Below are 18,869 nucleotides of genomic sequence, written 5' to 3'. Positions count from 1 at the left end.
TGAAGACTGTTGAATGTCGTTGGGTGTTTACTGTGAAGCTTAATGCAGATGGAACTATTGATAGATATAAGGCGAGATTGGTTGCCAAAGGATACACACAGCGTTATGGAATTGATTACGAGGAGACTTTCGCACCTGTAGCGAAAATCAATACAATCCGGATTTTAATTTCACTTGGCCTTTGCACCAGCTTGATGTGAAGAATGCATTCCTAAATGGGAAGTTGGAGGAGGAAGTATACATGGATATGCCTCCAAGTGTGAAGAACCATCCCAAAGATGTTGGGAAGGTGTGTAAACTGAAGAAGGCTTTATATGGCCTGAAACAGTCTCCAAGAGCTTGGTTTGGAAAACTTACACAGTTAATAAAAGTTTTTGGGTACAAACAGAGCAATTCTGACCATACCTTGTTTATCAAACACAAGGATGGTACGATTACAGCTCTAATTGTGTATGTTGATGATATGATCGTTACAGGAGATGATCCGAAGGAAATAAATGAATTGCTGAAGTATTTGAAAAAAGCACCTGGCAAAGGTTTACTATTTGAAAAGTATGATGCATTGGATATTTCACTTTTGTCGGTGGAAATTTTGTCACTTGGCATAGTAAGAAGCAGAAAGTTGTTGCCAGATCAAGTGCAGAAGCTGAATTTCGAGGTATGGCACAGGAAGTATGTGAATTGTTATGGATTCGTACTGTCTTGATGGAATTAGGCTTCGAACTTCAAAAGCCTATAAATTTACATTGTGATAATAAAGTCGCCATTCAAATTGCACATAATCCAGTTCAGCATGATAGGACAAAGCATGTGGAGGTTGATCGTCATTTTATTAAAGAGAATCTTGACAGGAAGGTTATTCGTTTTCCGTTTGTAACCTCTGAGGAGCAATTAGCTGATGTTCTTACCAAAAGTGTATCCCACAAGGTGTTTGACAACTCAGTTGACAAGTTGGGCATGATTAACATCTATGCACCAACTTGAGGGGGAGTGTAGAAAGTTGTATTCTGCTTTCTGTGTATAGGGCGCGACCTGTGCCCAGATATAGTGTGGATAGAGCGTGACCCGCGCTCCGACGTTTGGGATGTCCAGTGAATTGAGCGCGACCCACGCCCCGTGTTTCTCAAGCCACCGAATTTTGTTGTTTCCTATTTTGTAAACTCTATATAAACAATTGTAATCTCTTTAGAATTTAATCAAGTAAATATACACTAAATTGAATTGAATCCTCTGGTTCTACAACTTCAACTAGCATGGTTAGTATGGAACAATAACTGCCCCAATTGAAACTACTCTTCGAACCTACAAATCACTTCAAGTGATATGAGGATGAGTGGATGACCATTGGAGACCAAACCGATCCGACTCAACTAACAAATGGGCCAGAAACCAAAAAAATGTCCACAGGATAAATATCGCACCACAGTAGGCAATAAGAACCAAACTAACGAATTCCTAGTTTCCTGCTCATTTCCTTGTTTTTGTTTGTCTATCAAACGTCACTTTCATATCCACATTCACACTCCCACTTCCACTTCCCATGAATCTTTTGTAAAGTTTGTTAGTTACTAAAAAAAAAGTCCACCCAACAAACTTTACTGGATGAGCAGGCATAGACAAACTGACAAAGACAGTTTGCCCCGTGAACGACCCCAAAGTCAATATGACAAATGTGGAATATGAAAGAATCAAACTTGTCTGAGGAATATAACATAGAAAAGTCGTTGAGAAGTATAAACATCACTAGGGTGGGTCTTTTAAAGTCAATATTCTTCTGCCAAATTTGCAACTCTTGTTGTAAAGTCTGTTTCTTTTTGTGGAGGAAAATAATCTTGGGTGTTCTCCTTTAGACTTCTTCACACCATTCCTTGTCCTAGTTTAGTAACTGGTATGTTTACTGTCCTTTTCTTTGATTGAAATTGTTTGTATTTTTGTTCTGAGTTGAATGCAGAGTAAAATTTTGTCTTGGCTTGTATTGGTGCATTAGTGATGGAGATATTAATATTGCTATTCATTTTTTAACCAATTGCCCACTTGGTGATATTTGAACCAATCAATTTACAAGTATAAGAAACTTGAAATTTTGTTATTTAGATGAACAACTAGTCTCAATGTGTTTATATTTTCTTTTTTTTTTAGCAGAGTGCGTAGGAAAAGAGTAGAGGAATGAATGGAAGTTCTTGGAAGTAAAGATGAACTTGTGTTGGCGTTGCCCCCCTCTTTGACTGTTGTTGTGGCTGTCACCAGAAGTAAAAGCAGCAAATATGCAGTTAAATGGGCTTTGGACAAATTTCATTTGGAGGGAAAGGTTCTGTTTAAGTTGTTACATGTCCGCCCGCGGATCACAACAGTCCCTACACCATGTAAGTCATACCCGTTCTACTTGATTCTGAATTTTTTTCCCCATTTCATAAAAGATTTTATAAGAAGGACAAGAGACCACCAAATTATTTAAGGAAGCAAATAGAAAGGGTGTAAATCATTATATTCTTTCATAGTAATGAACTTAGTATTGTTTTCCTACTCATCTCTAGTTAGTCTTGAATCAGATGTTTAGTTGTAAATCATTCAAAGGGCTTGTCCCATTAAGAAGCTTGTGCCGTATTGTTATGGGGTTTCAATCTACACACTTCATTGCTGAAACTAAATACATTTTCACAAAAGCATTCACTTGATTGCCCTTAACTGTACTTAATGCATCATTTGAATTATGACTTGATATTTTCTATTGCCATGAGATCATATCTAAGAGTATGGATATATATTTATTTATGACATTTTGGTTTTCTTTTGTTTTTGTTTTTCTAATGAGTTAATTTGGATCACTCTACTGAACTTTGTACACAGTTGGATCACTCTACTAAAGTTTGTACACAGTTTGGCTCACATTAGCAACCATTTCTTTTCTTTTTTTTTAACCTAAAAAAAAGAAACAAAGAAGGCTAAGATGAAGAATAAGAATAAGAAAAATAAGCTATGTGACAAATATCTAATTAGATTTCTCTACCTCTTTTTCTGCAATTAAGTGTTTTCGTTTGCCATGTTGTCCTCGCAGTGGGAAACTATCTGATCTCACAAGTACGAGATGACGTAGCTGCTGCTTATAAGAATGAAGTTCAATGGAAAACAACTGCAATGCTTCTTCCATACAAGAAAATGTTTACTGAGAGAAAGGTAAGTTCTTGTTTTTCATCTAGAACCATACCAAAACAAAAGGCAAGAAAGAAACTGACTCTAAGCTTTTTGTGTTCAGGTAGTGGTGGAGGTTTTGGTGATTGAAGCAGATGATGTTGTAGAAGCGATATCAAGAGAGGTATCTAAGTATGAAAACAGCAAGCTTGTCATAGGAGCTGCACCTGGTAGCAGGTTTAAATGGTAATAACAAGTGGTGCTATAAATAACTTGGAACCCAGTCTTGGCTTTTAGTGTAATCGTTTACGGTCTACTTTTCTCCATAACTTCTCTTGGCAGACTATTACCCATTTGGAAGTGTCCAGTGGCCTGCTGGTCAAGACTTGGGAGGTTGGTCTCAAGGTCTTGGGTTTGATTCCCATCTTCATCGTGGAAAAGAGGATCAGGGAATAAAAGTTCTAATAAATAAATAAAAACAAAATACTAGTACCCATTTTGTTCATAAATTGTAATTTCTATTTACTTGATATAAAGGCAATGAAACCTTGACAAGAAAGAAAATGAGTAATTTTCTACGTGTACTAACGTTGATCGATTAACAACTTGAAGAGCTAACCAAAAAGTTTATGACTTATGGTTATGTTTGTGGAGCTGGGCACTAGTCCATTACAACATGCATAGGGAACAATGTCATTCCAGTCCACCAACTGGGAGGATTGTAATCATTGGGTGACTTGAAATAGGGATGTCAATGGGGTGAAATAAAGATGTCATAGGGGTGAAGAGTTCTATCCAGATTCCGAGGAGCTTACTTTGTAGCGTTCTGGAGTTTGGGTGTCTTGTAACTTAGCCGTGTTCTCTTAAGCAAGAGTGTAAGCCACATAAATTTGTATTTTTGTACCTTTTTATGTATTGAAAATTCTGTCCTACCAGTAAAAGAACTGCAGTGTGATGTTCTTCACGTTTTCTGAAGAATTGGTTGATTCATTCGGGGTTCAAGTCACTTATTTAGGTTTGAGTATCCTTAGAAATTCTAGTCCTATTAAGGCTCTTGTTCGAGTCTATCATATAAAGATAATTGGAGGAGCTTTATTATTGAAATTGATGCAAGATGCATTGGATGACGTCCGTAATGTCGTTAACAAATTCATAGGTCCATCCACCATTTCCACATTTCAGTTGCTTTCATTTTCCTTGTTTTTTTTTCCAAATTACTTTATTTTAGCAAGTTATCAATTTCCTAGTTACCTATGAATCCTTGATTAGCAAGTAATCCCAATTACAAATAACGCTTAGCTTTTGAATGTTATTAAGTTTGAGATACATGGGTGAGAATTGATTTAATGAACATGAAGAACTATATGTTTCCTTGAGTGAATTAGGGTACTTAAATCAAAATAGTAGCCGTAGAATTATATGTTTCTTAAGGAAGGCACTGATCCCAGATTTTCCATCTAATTGAATATTCCTCCAATCTTTTACATCAAAGTTGTTCTTAAAGTTTGTTAACCCTGAATTTACATTTAGGTTCTCTTAGCTTAGAGGTGCCTTGCACAAAAGCTCCTATATGAGTTGGTCAGTGTGCGCTCCCCCCCCATGCTCTCCTAATTAGACGGGCATGGGTGCCTAGCCTCTGGACTGTGGGCCGGGTTCCCACACCCTATTTCATGTCCCCACCTACTATTGTGAGCTAATAATTGCGTTGCCCAGAAGGAAGAAAATTCTTACTTAAAGATGTGTTTATGATAGAGAAACAAATAACAAAATAATGACTCACATATGTTTTTTCTACTTTAGCCTGAAACCTTAGATCTGTTGATTTTGAATCAGCAATGTCCATTGTACTTTTATTATTACTTTAACATTCTTTGGGTTTAGTAAAGTGTTACTATGAAATTTCCAATTTTTTTTGTCTGATGCACACCTTCAGTCATTGTCTAACTAATCGTTTTTGAATCAGTGATATCAGTAATGCTATATTTTTTTTTCTATTATCTAAGGAAATAGGTATTTGTATATTTCTCAATTGTTTTTAAGCATGATCATTTTTCATTTTATGTTGTCACTTCCGTATTTGTTTTCATGTAATGTAATACTTGTGGAGAGGCATGTGCTTATAGATTTCTACGCAAGGCTTTCAATGTCCCAAGTGGGACAAAGTTGGTGACATGGAGTAAACTAGGACTTGGGGGCTTGGGGCCAAAGACAATAGCCTGCTCTGATACCATCTTACCATTAAGAGCATCCAACTCAAAACCCACTGGCAATTACTGGAGAGGCTTAGGAATATATATACTGTTATGCATTTTCAATGTCCCATGTGAGACTATATTAAACATCTTAACAACATCCAAATTCCTATTCGAGTAAAGCAGCAACTCTCTTCTGCTTGACAAATAGAAGGGCATACCTATTGCCTTTTCTCCTTTACTTTATGCAGTAATTTTCGAGCGCTTCCTTTCTTGTTATCCTAAAATGATGTTATGTCTGACATGCACTCTGCATCCGGCAACAGCCTTACTATAATCATACTTGTTAAGAGGTGAACATAAATGTGTGTGTGTGTTAGCATATCTATAGTGGAAGCAATATATGATCTTTGTTTCGTTTGGACTGCCAAGCACATAGACATTCCTTAAATAAGCCTTGTCTCAGATTAACTCATGGAATTGTTAAGTGCTGGTTTTCCCCTTACAAAAATACTGGATTTTAATTTTTGGTTTGGATGTTAGGAATGTTTGAATGGTAAAAATTTCCATGTTTGTCCTAATGTCCATGTGAGGAGTTTAATTGTAGAGACGTCCTTGAATATGCTACACAGGTTGTACTAATACTCTAATAGTATTAGTAACAGTTCCAAGTAGGCTTGTGTACAATTGCTTTTAGCATTTGGTTGTGTAGATAGGCATTGCACAATACAAGCTTCCTTCTTCGGGATTTTTTATTTTATTTTATTTTAATTTTTGTCATTATTACAGATAGATTAATAGTTAATAATGTAGTGCACTGGAGGGGTATCCATGAAAAGATGAGATTTTTTTATTAGTCTTTTGATATTGTTAATTTGGTTTTTGTTTTTAGTAAAAAGAAAATAATGGCATGGTTCTATAGAAAAACCGGAAACAGAGAACCTCTGAGACAAAACTGACCTCCCTTTTAATGTGCAAAAATTAGTGTCAGGACTCAGGTGTGATTGTGAAAGTGAAAATTGACCTTTGGTTAGTTTACACTGTGTTTTTCAATGTCAGTTGAATAATTTCTTTTGGATATTGTCATACATTTCTTATTATGTTACTTCCTTATAGGAAATTAAAGAGTAAGGGTATATCCTCAAGAATCTCAGACCACACTCCAAGTTTCTGCACAGTTTATGTAATAAAAAATGGGAAGTTATCATCTGTGCGCCGATCCAAGTTGGAAACAGATGGGAGTATCAACAATGAAAGTAGTGATGCAGAGACTTCTGCCTCCAGTTGCTCAAGTTATAATTTCAGCTCTCAAACAGGTAGCTCAAACTTTCACTTAAAGTATCTATTGAAGAACCAGATATACTTCTTTATGTCAGTAATAATGCAAATACATATACTCTTATGATGAAAGTATGAATCCATTCTGGCCTTACATCCCTGGAATATGTTTCACATCTCTGTTTGTTTTTAGCTTTAATGTGCCAATTGCCATGAATCTGCTTTTTGGACCATGTCATGAATCTTCCAAAAATTTCTCTGTAAAGAGAACCAGGAGTGTAAATTGTTGTGCCAATTGTTATGTATCTGTACTCTAGATCAATCTTTCTAGTGGTTTCATGGCTGTTGTAAGCATATACTCATATTTATCTTACTTGCTTGGTTGCTCCAAATATCCTAAGCACATTTGGCAAGTTTCATGAACATCCTTTGTGATAACAATTAACAACTTAAATAAGACCTCATCGGCTTATTAAATTTCTTTCTGGGTGGAGCTACTGAGTCTTTATTTAGCTAGTACCAAGAGTTTTCTAGGGTGCATTATGGACAATTAATTATAGATACATAAATTTTTAAGAATGTGTTAAAGATGCGCTGAAAATTTGAATCCCATACGATTACCTGATACAAACTATAACTATGGTTAGTTGGTAAAATGCTCTGAAATGGAAACGGGAACCAATAGAATATAAACTGATACTGTAGAGTGTTGTGAACTTTCTTACCTCCGTCTTTTTTTATTTTAGATGGCACAGACCATGGCTCGGATTCTTCGTACTCACATTACCATTGTCCATCTCTTCAATTACACGGCACTCATGATCTTTCAATTATAAACCAAGGCAGTCTTACATCAAAATCAGTCTCAACTGATATCTGCCATTCTAGAAGTGAATCTTCCTTCTCCAATAACCCAGATGGTCAGTCGGCTAGAAGCAGTATTTCAAGTGTCAGAAACGTGGAGACGGATATTTGTACATGGGATTCTGGTAAAGCATACTCTGATGCCTCAACCGTTTCATCCTCAGAGAGCAAGGTAAATTTCCCATCTTTAGCCATACTCATATGTAAAATTTAAAGAAGTATACTTTATTTAGGTTTTAGTACTTATATCAGAAAATTAAGGTCTGAAGCTATGACATGTGTCGACTAGCAAAGTTGGTAAAACCTTTGGGTGATGATACCAAAGGTCTGGGGCTCGAACCCCGCCAGCATCGAAGAGTTACTGATCTAATTTAAAACAGGCTTGCTAATAAAAAAAAAAATGTTTCTCTAGAGAATTACAGAATGCCAACAAGATGGGGTATCATGATTCAATAAGAACAAGCAAAAAGGACATACTACTCTTTAAATCACTTGCATAACCAATTTTATTTCAAAATCACCGAAAAGGATTGGGATGGTAAAATGTCAAGTTTACCCCTGAAACAAAATAAAAAATGGCACGGCCCCAACCAAAACGACTCGACCTATATGGTATGCACATTCATTGTGCATATGCGCAACAATTAGTGTGAATTACCTAATGGGGTATGGACATTCAATGTGCATATACACATAGGTATGCAATGCACAAACAATATGCACATACAATGTGCATACCAAAACAACATAAAGGGTATAATCAGAAAAAAAATTATTTCAAAACTGGGTTATTTCTCCTTACAAATTATTTTCACCCAAAATGTGTCTTTTTGGGTTATTTGCATTTGAAATGTGCCTAAGTTATTTCGAAATCGGGCTGTCCTAGAGAGTGATTTTAACCCGAAATTGGCTTTTTTGACCAATTTCCTGAATAGAATAACCCTGCATTATGCAGAAAAGTAGAAATCTATAAGAAGTGATTGTAGTCTGAAATATTTATGAAAAATCATATAGGATTGTATTCTAAAATATTTATCTAGACTTACCTGGGTTGATCCACAGCTTTCTCATATACTGTTGATTTGACACAAGACTTTTCTTGATTGATGCATGAGTGAATAGATCCAGGAACTATTTATATTATTAAATATCCCCAAAAGAAAAGCATTCGGACTTCTGAGCTGTTTTTTATTCTTTTCAGTTGCGTTGAAATTCCTCAGATGCTTATAGAATATTGTAGTACGTTTGTAATAGATGAATTATATCCTTCAATTGAGTCTACATTCACACATGAGATTGTAAACCCACTAGATAAAATTCAGAGAAGGAATTGCCACTTCTATAACGATGATGATACTGATGTGTTGATATTTATATCATCAAGTTACTAGGGGAAAAAGAGAGAGAGAGAGAAAAAAACAAAGAATAGAGCTTGTCGTCTTAGAGGCTGTCATATATTGTCATACTATATATGTGGTGCGCTGGCAAAGAAGAATGGTGAGCAAACCGATGGTCCCACTTCCGCTTATGGAATCTGCACTGAAATTGACCCTGTATACACCCTAAGGTTTACAATTTTGGGATGTCTTTACTTTTAGATTGTCTGGCAAACGGTTTCTTTACCTATCACAAAAAAAAAGGACTCTGTATTTTTCATACAGTACGATACATTTCACTTTATGATCTTGCACATGTGAGATTTATAAACAAGGAATTTTTTGCAAAACTGCAGATTGATATAAATTTTGAGCTAGAAAAGCTGAGAATTGAACTCAGACATGCCCGAGGAATGTATGCTGTAGCTCAAAATGAGACGATCAATGCATCTCGACAGGTAAGTTTCATTTTTCTACAATGAAAGATTGTGAATGAAATAACTTTTCACCAATTGTCATTTATGTGAGTGAGAAATAGTTGAGGTTTATGTCATAAGTAGTGGTATAGGAAATGTCGGAGTTATCTCTGATCCACAGGTCTTGACAATTTTCCTGGAATAGGAATATTTAGAGATCTTTGAAGCTTGTAGTCTTAGCTCAGAACTCCTTTGGATAAGTAAGAACTGAGAGAGCAAGCATTAATATGTGTGCTTGCACTCATTGATTTGCCTATTAAAATGAAGAGATGTACAACTGAACTGGAGGCCAACCCCTTTATACAGAGTTATAGCTTCCCAGTATAGTAGTTTTCCTTGATGTATATGAAACAATATCCTTGAAAAACAACAAGATACCTATATGAAAATTAGGTCCACTGGTGTGCATTCTTGACAGAAAATGGCTAATATTTATTAAGAGTTTGAAGTGGAAAGCTTGAGCTGAGTGTACCTGTCAGTATGTGGTTTATATCTCCTTAGTTCTGAATGCTTTGGCTGGCAGGAGAACACTCACATGTTCCAGTAGAAAAATCACAGTATTTCACTGTTTAGATGCATTTGACTAATTCTTAGACTCTGGTTCAACACGTCTGGCCAATATTAGACAGATTTGATTGCTAGTGCATAAACCAGTCTTTCTTTTTTTTCTTTTTTCTTTTTGGATCTTATCGCTGATGTATTTTGATCATTCACTCTCTTACCAGCTAACCGGTTTAAGTAAACGTCAAACGGAGGATGCACTTAAGCTTGAAGAAATAAGATTGAGGGAGGAACAGGCTAGAGAATTAGCAAGAAAGGAAAGGGAAAAACATGAGGCTGCGAAGAGAGAAGCTGAGTTTCTGAGAGAATGTGCTGAAATAGAAGCTTCACAAAGGAAAGAGGCAGAGTATAGAGCTGCCCGCGACGCCAAAGAGAAACAAAATTTTGAGAAGGCACTCAAGAGTCCTAATGAGCCATACAAGAGATTCACATGGGAAGAGATTGTCTCTGCTACATCCTCATTTTCCGATGATCTTAAAATTGGAATGGGTGCATATGGGACTGTTTACAAGTGCACTTTGAATTATGTGACAGCAGCAGTTAAAGTACTCCACTTGAAAGAAAATCCGAGTACAAAAGAATTTCAGCAGGAGGTATGAAAGTTCTGTACTTATACGAAGGGAAGAAAACCACAGATCTATCCATTCTAATCATTTATGAGCATGTAGTTTTTGTTGTTTTATAGTTGTTGAGATTTACTATAATCCCATATCGAGTTTCTATAGCCTTGCATAAAAATATACAAGTCCTGGGGCAGCTCCACTCATTCCCAAATTGGTTTTGAGTTGGATGCCCAAATCTGATATTACCACATGTATTAACTTTATACTTTTATTGGCGTTGTTTGGTTGCATATTAACATTAATCGTATTATTGCTCCACTCATTGCCAATTGGTTTGAGTTAGATGCCCAAATTTATTAGTTTTGTATGTATCAACTTTATACTTGTTTTGGTGTGGTTTGGTAGCATAGTACAACATTAATCGCCTTATTCAAATGAGTTGTCTTTTATTATGTAAAGTTCTGTTCCCAAGCCCGGGTGAGGAATTTGGGTTGTCAGGTTGGCATTAAAGTTTACACCTCGCATCTTGAGAACATTATTTTGTTGAATGGTGAAAGATTATTTTACTGAACAAACATTTTAGATGAGATACTGTAAGCAGCGACTGAAAAGTCAGTTTGTTGTTCATTAGAGATTCCGTGAAAAATCACTCTAATAAATCTTGTTATATAATCTCTTTCTTTATATTTACAGAACTGGGATTATTAATTGTCTGTTGAATTATATTTTTTTATATACCAGTGGATATATTAAAACATGAAGATCTACATATATATGCACATATGCAAAACTTCCATCGTTTTATGTAAAACAACTTTCTTGTCTTCAACATACTCATCTTTTTTATACGTTTCTGGGATTGTTAGATCGCTATGTTATTGTCTTTGCCTAAATTACATTGCTCTTAATTGTTCAAGTTCAAATGCATGATGCTTTGGAGAGGTATATACGTCCCCGATGCAGGTTACTTATTCTTCAGATATTTATTAATGCTTCAACTTCCTTTCAGCTTGATATCATGAGCAAAATTCGTCATCCCCATTTGCTTCTTCTCCTTGGTGCATGTCCAGAGCAGAGTTGCTTAGTTTATGAGTACATGGAGAATGGTAGTCTAGAAGAGAGGTTGCTTCAGAATAATAGTACACTCTCAATACCCTGGTTTGAGCGGTATCGAATCGCTTGGGAGATAGCCTCAGCCCTTGTCTTCCTACATAACTCAAAGCCAAGGCCGATTGTCCACCGTGACCTAAAACCTGCAAACATCTTGCTTGATCAGAATCTTGTAAGCAAGATAGGGGATGTTGGTCTTTCCACATTGCTTCCTTCTATTCCTTCTGTCAATTCTTCTCAACCTCCCATCTACAAGGACAGTGGTCCTATTGGTACACTATGCTACATAGACCCTGAGTATCAAAGGAGTGGATTGATATCACCGAAATCTGATGTTTATGCATTTGGAATGGTAATACTGCAATTACTGACTGCTAAACCTGCCTTAGCGCTGCCCCACAAGGTTGAAACAGCATTAGAGGATGGACAGTTTATGGAAATTTTGGATTGCAAAGCTGGCAGTTGGCCTATCAAGGAGACAAATGAACTGGTGGTTTTGGGACTCAGGTGTGCAGAAATGAAGCAAAGTGACAGACCCGATCTAAATGCTGAAGTTCTTCCAGTTTTAGAGAAACTGAAGCAGATTGCTAATAAGGCCTCACATTCACCTCCTAGTGCCCAACCTGCACCTCCAAATCACTTCATTTGCCCACTACTTAAGGTCAGTGCCTTGCATGTTCTTTCTTAAGTTTATGATCTTTAAATATCATCATTGCTTCTTGAGATGTTGTCTATTCACATCAGCCTCATGCTGCACCTACTATAATACAATTGTTATTTTCATGTGTTGGTTGAGGATCCCCACATGCATTAGTTCTCATGCCTAAATATGGCATGTACGAGTTACATGGATACTTCAAATTCTGAGGTGTGCCTGTTCATTTTTCAGCGGCGAATTATGTGTCCTTTCTGTGTATAGGTCATTCCGTGCCAAAAGTATGTTAACCAGGCCTAGTGTCTATTTATAATTATGATCGTAAATCCGATATCTATTTTTCTACGTGATTGGTGGAGCGTGTTGGTTTTATCTTTTCAAGCATCCCTAGCATTGGTTATGCGACGAATTGGCCGAGACTGGTGTATCCTGACTACTGACTAAAATGTTTAATGAAGTCTGCCTTTTATTCATAATGAAACGTTTTTGTCCTGGGGATAAACTTAGGCTGTTAAGCTTGTAGAATACAGGTAAATTAATACTTGTATTTTCCTTCGCAGACACAAATCAAGTGACACTCGAAATGTTTTCTATGTGCTTACTTGTTTAGCTATACCCTCTTCTAGAATTTGGTCTGAAGACTTTCTCCATAAAACTTCCTATATGCCCTCCCTATTTAATTTTTCCCATCAGAATTGTTCCTGGCCAAAAATTCCCTTGCATGTTCCTATATCATGAAATGGCGTACTAAAAAGTGAACTTCCCATGGGAAGTTCCCATGTGCAATCAAACACCCTTGATCTTTTTAAGAACCGAACAACCCCAATTTTCATTTGGAAAGTAAACTTCCAATAGTCCATCCATCTAATCAAACAGACAAACACTGTTTCTCTCTCTGAGTCTGAGACAATAGAAATGTACCTTTGTTTTCGAATTCCAATATATCTCTGTCATCCTTTTCATGGAGTTTATTTATGTTCATAGATCTTGTAAAATTCGGATACATCATTAGAGTAGTAGTCCTTTTCTTCTGGATCATATCTAATTCTTAATGGCTCTCAATCTGCTTAGCTATATATTTATTTACGAATTCGAGCCATGCATAGTTGGAATTTTACACGGGGAGGCTGAATTTTTTTGTACACAGGAAGTGATGGAAGATCCTTATGTTGCTGCTGATGGGTATACCTATGACCGCAAATCAATAGAAGTCTGGCTCAAGGAGAATGACAAATCACCAATGACAAGTCTTCCCTTGCCTGATAAGAATCTCATACCAAACTATAGCCTCCTTTCTGCAATTATGGAATGGAAGTCTAAGAAGCCGTGACACCAACAAGACCAGTACACAACACATTTTTTTGCTGGAAGATCTATGAACCAGTTTTTCATGAACAAGTTATCACATATATTAGCATTGGAACAGTTAGTGTTTTTCCATTTCAGTATTATTATCTTTGGATTTGAACTTTGAAGAAACAATCATTTTGTAAATAATTACAATTTAGTCCATAACATGTAAATTTCTGTAGAATTTGTAGGCATTTAAAGCATTTTGTAAATAATTACAATTTAGTCCATAACATGTAAATTTCTGTAGAATTTGTAGGCATTTAAAGCAAGTGACTATTTCTACAAGCAAATAGGGCTTTAGCTAATTGGTTCATCCATCATTAGAGGGTGTGCTGACTGCTGAGTATGTGGTTCAAACTTCAAACTTCAACGATCTTAAAAGTTTAAGTTGAACTTCATGACTGATTTAGGTGAATTGGATCGCCCCAACAAACTAGCCAAGAGCCCAAGACTACTTGTTTGGGCCGGCGCCACCTACAACAAGTTTGCATCACTTAATTGGGCATGGGTGCGTAGCCCTTCATGTAGAAAATTCTTGCTTGAATTTCGTACCATTGAAAGAAGAGTACGAATACCAGTATGAGAATTCTCCTTTACGGACCCATGAATTGTTTACAATCTTCACATAGTTTTTCCTTTCCCTTCTGTGTTAATCTTCACAGAATCACCCATAATCGTTACTATCTAGGTTAAAGTTCATATGCGATGAGCAACATATCAAAGATCAATTTTGTTTTTTTTATAAAGATCAAAGGTCAATTTAACATCTTACCAAAATGTGAAATCAAACAAAATCACATCAAGGCTCTTCCGAAGTGTATGCTGAACTTTAACATTATTCCTTTTAAGTAATGGGACGCAAGGGATACATAAATATTATATGTTTAGACTTTAGAAATATATAAGACTGCAAATATTAGCCATATTTCAACAATATTAGTGATATTTTGTTTAGGTAACAATTTTATTTAATATTTATCATTATATTTTAAATAAATCTATATCTTAATATTAAAGCTCCCACAAGGGGTATTTTTCGAACTCTATTAAAATTACACGTCATCAACTTAATAGTTAACTTAAAACGGAAAACTCTTTTCTTTTTAGAATCCAACTTCAAACGGGAATCTCCTTTCCTTTTAAAACCAAAACTCAAATAGTATCATAAAAAATACGGGGTTTTAAAATATAATTAAAACAATTTGTTAAGAAATTAAAACGGGTTTTTAAGACTTGATTAAAACAATTTGTTAGGAAATTAAAATAGGTTAGCGATGAAAATAAGAATCACGATTTGTTATGATTGTTAAGCAAATTTTTAAAAGAGCCGGTGCGTACGCACGGGCTTACTTTCTAGTATAAATTGTATATCGTGGTATATCAAGAAATATCTACAATATTTGTCAATATTTACATATGAAACAATGTAAAATATTCCCAAAGAAAATTATATATCCACAATACATATCAGAAAATTGAGTATCGATAAATACCCATATCCCAACATTTTATATTATAATGGGAGGTAAGGTATGATTTCTAGTGAAAAAAAAAACAAAAACAAAATCACACCACATCCCTATTGTATTCATTTGTCAGAGCAAGTCCAATGGAAACTTGCTAAAAGGAGCTGCTAAAGAATGCCACGTTAGTATTTTTTGGCATTTTGGTAGGAGTGTCAAATTTGACAGCCAAAATACAAAAGTCTTTCCAATGGTGGTTTCTTATTTTGAAGTGGTAAAGACATACAGACGAAAGAAACTTTGTCGTCTGTCCATTAGTTGCAAGTTTAAGTCAACAAACAACACAATTTCTGCCATCCGTCGAAATTTAACGCATAGAGGGCAGAAATTATATTGTCGGTCTCCGAAACATAATTTTGGCCGCTGCTAAACAATGCCACAAATTTAGTTGGGTATATAACACAAACCAAATTTAAAACCCTTTTAGCAGTCCCATTGGAATGATTATTTAGTTTTTGGAGTGCTATATGGACTTTCGTGTCGCACCTATTGGACTTGCTCTCATACAGTATCACAGTACTTCTATCATTCTAGGTCCACACTGCATTCAATTCATCAGTAGCTCCAAATTTTTCACAGTTGAGGCCCGTCCAGTAAAACATGTGACTGAAGATCCAACAATTTTGGGGGGATAATCTATTGGAAGATCAAACTGTAAAGTGTAAACCACTAGAGAAAATAGAAAAGAAAAGAATAGGACATGTAACTAGGCAACAAACCTTAATGATCAAATAATTAAAATTTGTCTATCATATGAGTACCGCTGGAACCTGATCAGTATAGCTGGAACCTAATCAAGTTTAGCTGACATTCTGTGATGCAATTCATGTCACTAGCTTTCAATTCTGGTTATAAAAATAATTTTCCGTATATACACAAACATTGCCAAATAAACCCATTCCAGCTATCAAAAGAATCCAAGGAAATACCCCGACCATATAATCTCTTTCAATTGTTAATAAAATATTAAGTCATGTGATATCGATTAGAAACACAACCTTAAAAGTCTTTGATTAGAATAAACTTTACACCAAAACACAGTTAATCTCTTTCTCTATCTCTCTATTGCATTTGCAACAACAAGAAAATACTACCAACCATAACAGATACGCCAAAGAAAAAACAAGGCGAGAACTAAACCGATATCCTAACCAACCCCCCAATTTTTAATCAGATCTATAAATTTCCCGAAACAAAAATTACGAGATTGCCATTGGGCTACGATCGAGGACGGAGCAGATCGAACGGTCGATGATGAACTGGGTTTGGAGCCCATGGCAATCCACGGTGTTGTTGGGGGCCCAATGGAGCTGCTGTTGATGGAGCAGCTGACCCGTTAGATGATTGTGAAACAGCCACACGTTCACAAGATGGACACATTGTCAGTGTGGTTGGTGGGGTCATGTGCATGTAAAATTGTGGGGACAGTTTAAGTGCTCTTAGTTCTTGAACTTCCTTTTGTAACCTCCTATTTTCATCTGTTAATGTCTCACAACATCTTTTCAAGTACTCACAATCAACTTCTGTTTGCTTCAATTTCGTCCTGCAATTAACATAACCAAGTTAGGGACAGAACAGTAATAACTTAATCTCCTAATTATTTTATTCCAAAAACAGCGTAACTCTAATTAAAATGAACTAATGTCTCACCTTGCCCTCCTGTTCTGAAACCACACTTCAACTTGTCTTGGCCGAAGACTCAATTGTTTAGCCAAAGCCAATTTTTGCTTCTGTTCACAACATTAAAAAAAGCAAAATAAATACCACTAACTTTACAGAAAATAACAAAACTGCCACTCACATGAAAAATGAACAAAAACGGGGGTGCTTACAGGGTTGAGAGTGTTGTGTTCTTTGAAACTTTCTTCAAGAATAGCAGATTGATCTTTAGAAAGACGAAGTTTTTTTCTACAATTATCACCATCTTCTTCATCACTATTATTTCCCCTTGAACAAGCTCTTTCATCAAGGTCATTATCTTCCCCATTCGCAGTAGTCTCTCTCTCACTTCTTTTCCCGCTCACACTAGATATTGTACTATTTGGTGAAGAAACTCCAGCTTCTTCTTCACAATCTATTATTGAAGACGGCATTCTATTAACATCAATTCCCTTTAGAAAAGATCTCGTTTCATTTTTATACATCTCTGAGTTCCGATCTGTTCAAATCAAATCAAATGGCATCACAGATCTATTAAAAAAAAAACCGCTTTGCATGTAAAGGCTTAACAACAAAAAAAAACCTCTTTAACAGATCCGGGGGAAAAAAGTATACCTGAAGAGGCAAAAAGATCATTCCAAGAATTTCTTTGAGCTAAAAATGGTGATGGAGAAACTGAAACAGATGGAGACATTAGATTCAACTGTAAAGATGATTGTTGTTGTTGATGATTCTCTACTGTGTTCAGACTCAGACTCAAACCCAAATTATCTTTCTCAACCATCATTTCTAGGTGGTTTTTTTTCCCTTTGCTTGCAGCTTTTTAAGTACACAGTAGAGAAGAAGGGTGTGAGTTTATATAGACAGATTCTATTGAGACTTCAATCATGACTAGTGTCAGGGTCCCAATTATCACAATCATGACTACTGATATAACTTAACTCAATCTAACTGGATAGTAACTTTTTTACTCTGGTTAAGTTAACTGCACAACTAGTTTCAGTTTTATTTAACACTGTGAGAGCGGTTTTTCTGCGTTGACCATTGACTAAATAGAGAATATTAAGTGAATGGGGTTACTCGGACTTTTTCGTCAGTTTCGCGTAGAAAGCTTTAAAAGGAACTGTGCAAAGTAGACAAGGAAGTTTAATGCTCTTTTTTTTTTCTTAGTTACGAATCTGCCCTTTTGAGTGGCTTGATGAGATTGTTGCTTGGTTTGTTATGGTGGTCTCGCTATTTGTAGATGTTTGAGGGCAAAAAGGCTAAGATATCACGTAGGAGTGGCGTAGCGTGTAGGACACGAGATTTCTCTTTTCTTTTTTCTTTTTTTTTACTCAACTGACATTTATGAATCTGTTTTGTATTTTTGTGTACTTTCATATTAGTAGGGAATTTCAATGTATTAATGGTTTGATTGAGATATTTATGATTGACTGATTTACTGATTTATAATGTTCGTCCATATCTAGAGTTTACATATATCCAGTAATCATAAAAATTCAAAGAAAAGCAAATAATTGATACGAGTATTGCTTTTAAAAAAAAGCATAATAATGCAACCAATTGATATGTGAATCTGAAAACATAAACAAAAAAATTCATACGTGGCAATCGTTGAATTGTAAAAGATGTCTACTTTAGCTGCTGTGATGGCCTCAGAAGTTGGATATTACGATTTTGCTAGGAATTTATTTATTTTTTCAGCTTTTTTACTTTGGTTTTTGTAAAGAAAAAAAAGGAATAACAAAAATCAATGGAAGAAAAAAGCATAGCGTGAGAATTCTCTCTGGAGTCATTTGTACAACAGTGATAAGTGTAGTAGGAAAGCAAGTATAGTTTGGGATTTTGAAATTATCAATATTTCGACATTATATTGTTTTTTTGAAAAAACAAAATATCTAACGGAATTTCTGACATTCCGGTCAGAATTGTGAACACTTGAAGCAAGTGGTGGGTGGTCACGCAAGTCATAAGGTGAGATTGGGAGGGAGACAAAGCAGAGTGGAGGTCACGTGGGGAGGGAGGGAAAGAGGGGGAAAACCATTGGGGAACTCACGTGGACCAACATGTCTTGTATGACACGTGGACAGAAGATCTCGAGAAGAAAGAAAGTGACATGTGGTCCCAGTA

The 18,869-nt window shown here is 35.8% G+C and overlaps 2 protein-coding genes across 4 annotated transcripts; one reads left to right on the top strand and one right to left on the bottom strand.

Annotated features, from left to right (window-relative positions):
* The first annotated feature begins 1,435 nt into the window (after positions 1-1,435).
* Positions 1,436-13,787, top strand: LOC147494234 (U-box domain-containing protein 35-like). 3 transcript variants are annotated; one of them, XM_086566800.1, is made up of 10 exons: positions 1,436-1,888; positions 2,143-2,363; positions 3,056-3,174; positions 3,254-3,375; positions 6,438-6,637; positions 7,346-7,635; positions 9,196-9,297; positions 10,041-10,469; positions 11,449-12,210; positions 13,352-13,787. In XM_086566800.1, exons 2-10 carry the CDS (start codon positions 2,171-2,173, stop codon positions 13,532-13,534), a joined length of 2,400 nt encoding a protein of 799 aa, XP_086422926.1. In that variant the 5' UTR covers positions 1,436-1,888; positions 2,143-2,170; the 3' UTR covers positions 13,535-13,787. The 3 variants fall into 3 exon arrangements, with proteins under 3 accessions (XP_086422926.1, XP_086422925.1, XP_086422927.1); XM_086566799.1 differs by having other exon boundaries at positions 1,749-1,888; positions 2,140-2,363; XM_086566801.1 differs by lacking the exon at positions 1,436-1,888 and adding an exon at positions 1,952-2,064.
* Positions 13,788-16,061: 2,274 nt separating this feature from the next.
* HB-2 (homeobox protein 2) lies at positions 16,062-17,646 on the bottom strand. Its single transcript, XM_086566802.1, has 4 exons — positions 17,355-17,646; positions 16,913-17,238; positions 16,731-16,810; positions 16,062-16,623 (listed from the first exon to the last, which is right to left on the bottom strand). The coding sequence occupies exons 1-4, from the start codon at positions 17,524-17,526 to the stop codon at positions 16,299-16,301; spliced, it is 903 nt and encodes a 300-aa protein (XP_086422928.1). The 5' UTR covers positions 17,527-17,646; the 3' UTR covers positions 16,062-16,298.
* Between the last annotated feature and the right edge of the window lie 1,223 nt (positions 17,647-18,869).

The sequence above is a fragment of the Coptis chinensis genome, chromosome 6 (genome assembly GCF_015680905.1).
Source record: "Coptis chinensis isolate HL-2020 chromosome 6, ASM1568090v1, whole genome shotgun sequence".
NCBI classification, from domain to species: domain Eukaryota; kingdom Viridiplantae; phylum Streptophyta; class Magnoliopsida; order Ranunculales; family Ranunculaceae; genus Coptis; species Coptis chinensis.
The sequence above is the reverse complement of the archived record's forward strand: the minus strand, read 5'-3'. Positions and strand labels throughout refer to the sequence as shown.

Excerpts from the sequence above, each read along its gene's own strand:
- HB-2 (XM_086566802.1), bottom strand. The coding sequence starts at position 17,526 with ATGATGGTTGAGAAAGATAATTTGGGTTTGAGTCTGAGTCTGAACACA. Across the intron at positions 17,239-17,354 it reads TGATCTTTTTGCCTCTTCAG|ATCGGAACTCAGAGATGTAT; the intron begins GTATACTTTTTT and ends TGATTTGAACAG. Across the intron at positions 16,811-16,912 it reads AACACAACACTCTCAACCCT|AAGCAAAAATTGGCTTTGGC; the intron begins GTAAGCACCCCC and ends TGTTGTGAACAG.
- LOC147494234 (XM_086566800.1), top strand. The coding sequence starts at position 2,171 with ATGGAAGTTCTTGGAAGTAAAGATGAACTTGTGTTGGCGTTGCCCCCC. Across the intron at positions 3,376-6,437 it reads CCTGGTAGCAGGTTTAAATG|GAAATTAAAGAGTAAGGGTA; the intron begins GTAATAACAAGT and ends ACTTCCTTATAG. Across the intron at positions 9,298-10,040 it reads CGATCAATGCATCTCGACAG|CTAACCGGTTTAAGTAAACG; the intron begins GTAAGTTTCATT and ends CTCTCTTACCAG.